Source organism: Dendrobium catenatum, unplaced genomic scaffold (assembly GCF_001605985.2).
Source record: "Dendrobium catenatum unplaced genomic scaffold, ASM160598v2 fragScaff_scaffold_231, whole genome shotgun sequence".
NCBI classification, from domain to species: Eukaryota; Viridiplantae; Streptophyta; class Magnoliopsida; order Asparagales; family Orchidaceae; genus Dendrobium; species Dendrobium catenatum.
In genome coordinates, this window is record NW_021318693.1 from 6975736 (window position 1) to 6982409 (window position 6674).

The following is a 6674-nucleotide window of genomic DNA, read 5'->3' on the forward strand; positions in this document are numbered from 1 at the left end:
TATATATATATATATATATATCCGTTCATTAAAATGATCGGAATAAAATGTAAATTTAATAAAAAAATGATTTTGATGAATTTAGGGATGTGCGATAAAGTGGGGTATGATTTTTTGGAGAAATTTTATCTCACCTATCGAAAGTTTTAGTTTCACAGATGATCTCACCTATCGAAAGTTTTAGTTTCACAGATGATTAGTTATTTGGTACCAATCGAAGAACCCATCTATTTTGGATGAACCAATCTAAAATTATGTTGGTATCATGAACACTATCATAGGTTGGACCATTTGTTTTAATCTTCTTTGTGGTTTTTTTCACATGGTCATGACTAATTGTGTTCTTGGTTTTGGTTAGATGATGGGACTTGCATTTTTGTAATCATGGCTTGTATTTGGGTAGTTACATTCATAGTCACTTCTTGTAATTTAGAAAAATTCTCCTCATCATGTAAGACAACTTTTTCAACCCTTTTTGATAGGTTTTTAACTTGATCAATGCTAATGATTTTGGTGATATGCTTTATGCACTGCCGATACCAAAATGATGCAATTTCAAAGATTTTTTTTTTTTTAAATATGCAATGGATTCTTGTTGTAATAAAATGAAAATATTCTTGTAAATGAAGTTTTTAAAAATTTAGATCCTTCATTTTAATGGAAGGAGCAATTTAAAATAGTTAACACTAAAATTATTTGTAAGAAATCCAATAAAATCTGAATTTGCAATGTAAAGTATCATTATATTGATTAGAACCTAGGCTAAGTGGAAACACTCCATCAACTTTAGGTTGGGATGAGTTATGTTTGATTGGTTAAGTTTCGAAATTTGGAGATAACTAGGTGACATGACATGCAATGCTTCATAGATTTGCCTAAAATAAGTAATTCGTCTCTAATTTTTATAATAGAAAATTAAATACAATAAAAAGAGTTTACATATGCTAAAGGATGCTTGTTGTAATAAAATGAAAATATGCTTGAAAATGAAGTTTTTAAAAATTTAGATCCTTCATTTTAATGGAAGGAGCAATTTAAAATAGTTAACACTAAAATTATTTGTAAGAAAATCCAATAAAATCTAAATTTGCAATGTAAAGTATCATTATATTGATTAGAACCCAGGCTAAGTGGAAACACTCCAACTTTAGGTTAGTATGATTTATGTTTGATTGGTTAAGTTTCAAAATTTGGAGATAACTAGGTGACATGACATGCAATGCTTCATAGATTTGCCTAAAATAAGTAATTAGTTTCTAATTTTTATAATAGAAAATGAAATACAATAAAAAGAGTTTACATATGCTAAAATTTAAAGAATAAACTTTTTGGGATTCTAATTGCATCAAATGCAAGTACTTTGCCAAGCTTCCAATCCTCTTGGTGGTGAAGTCTCCAACACTTCTCTTCCTATGCTCTGATACCAAAATTAGTATAGCCTTGGAATTTTCTGTTGAAACCACTTGGAAATGGTAAGAGGGATATTTAGGTTATAATTTTGGAATTGATGCAAGTTATCCCAAAGGATGTTTATGGTAGAAGTGGAGACTATTTCAAAAATGGGTCAAGTTTGTGTCAATTTGGTTGATTTAGAGTTTGAGTTTGGTTCTCTAAAAATTTTCAAAAGAAATGGCTAGATAATAGTGAGAATAGGCAGAAGAATGTCTTTGGTTATGATCTAGAGTGTTTTGTAATTTTTCAAAAAGTTTAGGAGGATTTAATAAGAGTTTGGACAGGAGTAGGTGGTGTAGAAGCCTTACTAGGTTTAGGTTTTGGAGATGGTTAATTGTCGTAACCAATGACTAAAAGCTTCAAGAATGCGTAGGGGAATGTTAATATTAATAATTCGGAGTATTTGGTAGCGGTTAGTTGAATTTAAGATCATGTAAATGAGAATGAAGCAAGACTAGCTCTTCCATGTTTGGCCGAGGGCTTCTATCAGAGTTTTAATGTGGATTGGGATGGGGGATGGTTATAAAAGTGTGGATAGGATGTAGTTGAAGATGAATGCTGCAAGAAACCACTAAGCAGGCTACTCAACAAAGTAGCCCATAAGAAGACTACACCAAGCACTACTTGTATGGGAATTGGCCACCTAACTAACCTTCTTCCTCGAGTAAAACGCTTAAAATTTTTTCAAAGCAACATAAAAAATCCTTCATTCTAGCAAATGAAAACTTTATATAGGTTCTTTACATCATTAGAAATTCAAAATGAAGTAAAGGGGGGTTGGCCAAGTGTGTTGAGGAGGAAGGGGTCGTTACACTGTAACCACACATAACCAACAATTCAATGAGTGGTTGCTGACCAGTGACCACTATTATATGAAAAATGGTTATGTGATAATACTAATTATGAACTAATTGTTTTCTATGAATTTTATGTATCATATTGCTCATATATTTGAAAAATTAAATTTTAAATTACAAATTTGAATTCCAGGGATTCAAACATTCAAATTTTGAAATTCAATTTTTTTATCTAGACTGCATATTTTCTAAATTAATACTACAAACAGAGGTTTTGAAACAACACAGAAACGTTGAAAAAATAAATAAAAGCTAGTTAATTATGTCAGAAAGTAATCTTTTTGTTCTGAGGTATAGTAGTTGGTCCATCTATTCTTGCATTGATATCTCGTCGCACATCAAATTTCTCCATTACCTAGTAGTTCTACTTTAGAATAAATTGTTTGGAATTCATCCATTTGAATCAAGAATTTTGGAATAAAGTTCAATTATTTTAGAGATGTTTGATTGCTTGTAGAGGATGGATACAGTTAGACAGTTCTATGGATGTGTTCAAGATGGTTCTGTTCTTCATCTCTTTTTCCATAAAGTGACTGGGCTGCGTCTTCTTCTTCTTCTCCAAAAATCGTTCCTCTCATTCCTTCTTCTTCTTCTGGACGTGTTCCCACAGGGATGGATTTTAGTACTACACTGCGATAGAAAACCTTCAAATTTTTCCTCTAGCGACATTCACTCTCCAGAGCATGGTTCTTTGCATTTAGGGAGGATTGCTGTAGGTCAAACATGAATGATGTGCCATTTTTTGGCATGTTAGTGTCATTATCATTCTAAATTTTTATTCTTAATATGTGTTTAGTCTTTATTTTAATTATCATTCATAATATGGTCATTTGTTAGTTTAGAATAAATTTAAGTAATTACTCTTATTTTGTAAGATTCTTCTATTATAAATAAAAATTCAAGGGTTATGTGATGGAGACTATTATTAGAATGAACACGCTGAACATGCTTCTCCCTACTCTTAGTGAATGGGCATGATTCTTCTACTCTTCTGTTTCTTATTCCTCAACTTCCTTAAGATTTCAGAAAATCTTTAACTTACCCGTTCTACATGAAGTTGTATATATTTGTATTCATAAGAGAAAAATTCCTATAAGAAGGAAAAAATAGAAAGTCTTACAAAAAGGTTAACAACCTTAATAAATCTCCTTAAAAGAAAAAGGAGAAAAACACAACAAGAAAAAGGCAACCCAATTCCTACAAAGCTTCCTTCCAACGTCATGAAGAAATAATAGATAATTATCAGGGACCACCAGCAGCTTTACTCAGGACAGTTAGATAAAAACCTTATCCATTCCTTCTGAAATACATTCTTCAAACCTCAGAAAAGAAAAACCGTTACTTATATATAAATAGTCCAATAGATCGATATCAAGCTAATTAAGACTTAAGTAACAAATGACATGATATGGTCAACTTTGACCGACGGTTGACTGCTAATCTTACACATCACTTTAATCATCATCATTATTTGATCTACAGGTAATGGTAAAGACACGTTTAGCAATAAGCATCCTGAAATCAGACCAATTCCCCTCCAGAAAAGAAAAACAGTCTTTTCATCCACAAAACTGCTTCAGAACAGACCAATTCCTCTCCAGAAATACAAAATAACCCTTTGCACCTGAATCACAATCCTCTCCTTTAGGACTCAGAATGGGAAAGCCTCATCGAAACGGCCCAACAAAAACCAACCTTGGTTCCAAGGTATTGACTTGGTTGTCGAACCAACTTTCCAAGGAAATAGAAAAGGAGGTTCCCAGCATCATAGTCTAACCACCAACCAAAACAAGCACCTGAACAACCCCAAGATAACACAAATAAACCTTCAAACCAATCAGAATACCAGCCTCACAACATAAACAACAACTGACAATAAAACCTTTAAGGCAAATCCATAGTCCAACAGCAATTACCAAGCAAAACCTCCTAACATAAACAACCAGAAGATGAACAAAACAAACCAAAGCTTGAAAATCCAACCTTCCAAATAAAAACCTGTAAGCCGAGCTCAACGTCCACAGGAAAGAAAACGGAGGAACCCAATTCGAAATCTTTGCCAAAATGCCAGACTAGAAAAACCCCAAAAAACAAAAACACCTTAACCAACCACTTAGGCTTCGTTTGTTTTTGTAGTGCTTTTGTAAAAGACAGTTTTAAAAAACATTAGTTTAGAAAATAGAGTTTTCTAACGGAGAAGCATATATAAAAAGCTTTCTCAAAACTGCAGAAAAATGAAAAAAAAGAGTTATTGGGAACGTGATTTGAAGAACCAAACAACACAAAAAAAAATTCCTCCGTTTTTTTAAACGGAAAAGGCAAAAAAACGCTCAAACAAACAAAGCCTTAATAAACTAAATGCTTAATCTTGTGAAAAGAAACCCAATTCGAAATCTTTGCCAAAACAGCATTCCTAATAACCCTGCATATTGTTATAGAACAACAGAACTTATTATCAAATTTCCTGGTGAAATTGTTACCAAGATCTGTAAATGAGCGTCTGCAAGAAGACTTAAAATCAAATATTTCAGCAAGGTTAGCGTTTAAATATTGGTGTTAACTGACAAAAAAGTACTGAATGACTAATCTTTTCTTTTGGGTGGATTTATGGCAGCCTCTGCAATACATCCACTACTAGCAAGCAAACATTACTACTACATGCTGATGGCAAGAAACACCGGGCAAAGGCTAAAGCTTTCCATGCTGCTCAGAAACAGTCTAATCAAACTGAAGAAACAAAAGAAAATAACAAGGAAAATGCAGAAACTACTATTCCCAAGTTAGAGCCAGTTAAAACAACTGGTTCCAATGTGGATAAACCTAAGGAAAATGATATATCAGCAGTTGGTGCTCAACAAGTTCTAGAAATGAAGTTTGACAAGAAGAGGAAACATGATGGTGTTGGGAGCATTCTCAACACTAGTAATGAGGGTAAGAATGCATCTGATCTAAACAACGGGGAAGTGATACAAGCAGAAGAAAATGAAGAGAAGAATCGATCAAAGAGAAGTAAGAATGCAGAAAAGGTATCTAACTCAGAATGCTTAGGCAATCAAGCAGGCGATGGGGTGGCTTTAAAGAAGAAAATAAAATGGAAGAAACTCATTATGTCCATCTTGAATTCGGTATGCACTTTTGAAACAAAAATGAATGTTAATTACATTCCGCATGTTTGCATTTTTAATAAAACTTGACAGAATTGTGGGTGCCAGTTACTTTAATTAGTACAGATTTTAAACGTTGTCAAATTTCTATTTTTTTTTTATTTACTCAACATTTCTATCATAAAGATTAGGTTAGAGAATATTAGAAATGATCTTTCCTTATTGGATTTAAATGAGAAGTTGATTTTTAACAGATCACAATGAAGAAAAATGATTCAGCCGATCCTACGTAGTGAGACAAAGGCTTGATGTTATTGTTATTGTATCAACATTTCTATAATAATAATTATAAAAAAAAACTAGCAGATCTTAAAGAAAAATCATGGGTTGTTCCAGGCTTTGAATTGATTTGTATATATCCAAATTATACTATTTCTATGTTAATCCTTCTATAGAACTAAAGGATAACAATGTTGGATCTACTTTTAGCAGAAACCCGACAGAACCATGAAGATAAAGAAACTACAAAAACTCGTTATCAAAGATCTCAAAGTATCAGGCGTTACTGGGGATGAGTTGCAGCTACGTGATGCAATGATGGAGAAGGTGAAGCTCATAACGTTCCCTTTTATGTCTCTCAATGCTTTGCTTGATGTTGCAGCTTAAACTGATTGATTCATGTTACAGATCAATTCAAGCTCTAGATTTGTCATCGATAACAAGCTTATTTGCTTGGCAGCTAAGGCCAACAAATCATAGTAAAGCGAAAGAGTAATCTAATGGACCATAAGATTTATTATCAGGTGATAGTTTTCTATTTTGGTTCTTGATTTACTTTTATTTCTTTGATAATTCATTATTATCTCTTCATCCAACGCAGAGAACTTTTTCATTTCTCAGATTTCAAAATTCTTTTTGCGCTGCCAAAGGTAACAAATTTTCAAACATTGGATATGAGTAATATTTGGATGAATCTTAGAGGGGTTTAGGATTAATGTATCCATCCATTGAGGAAACGGCATTTTTGTTTCTTTGAAACTTTTTCTTATTTAAATGCATGTGCAAGTTATAAGTTATGTAGAATTTGTTAGATATGTGAGGTAGAGAGAGGGAAAGGAGTATATCTTTGAATTTTGTTTGTTGAAACTTGTTTAAGTATAGGCCCCATTTTTCATTTGGATTCGGATCCTCTCTAATTGGGCGAATTATTACGTCCGGTTACCGGACGTCCGGACATCCAATCCGGACGAGCCACATCACC

General features: G+C 32.8%; 1 protein-coding gene across 4 annotated transcripts in view; it reads left to right on the forward strand.

Annotated features, from left to right (window-relative positions):
- Window positions 1-6443, forward strand: part of LOC110091867 (UBP1-associated proteins 1C) — a 12973-nt gene extending 6530 nt beyond the window's left edge. Inside the window, exons 4-7 of one of the 4 annotated variants that reach the window (XM_020816124.2) lie at window positions 4924-5434; window positions 5903-6019; window positions 6101-6216; window positions 6314-6443. In XM_020816124.2, the coding sequence (XP_020671783.1) occupies window positions 4924-5434; window positions 5903-6019; window positions 6101-6172 (700 nt within the window). In that variant the 3' untranslated portion in view covers window positions 6173-6216; window positions 6314-6443. Of the gene's footprint in view, window positions 1-4923; window positions 5435-5902; window positions 6020-6100 lie in introns of all 4 variants that reach the window. The other 3 variants (XM_020816125.2, XM_020816123.2, XM_020816126.2) reach the window with 3 other exon arrangements.
- Window positions 6444-6674: the final 231 nt, after the last annotated feature.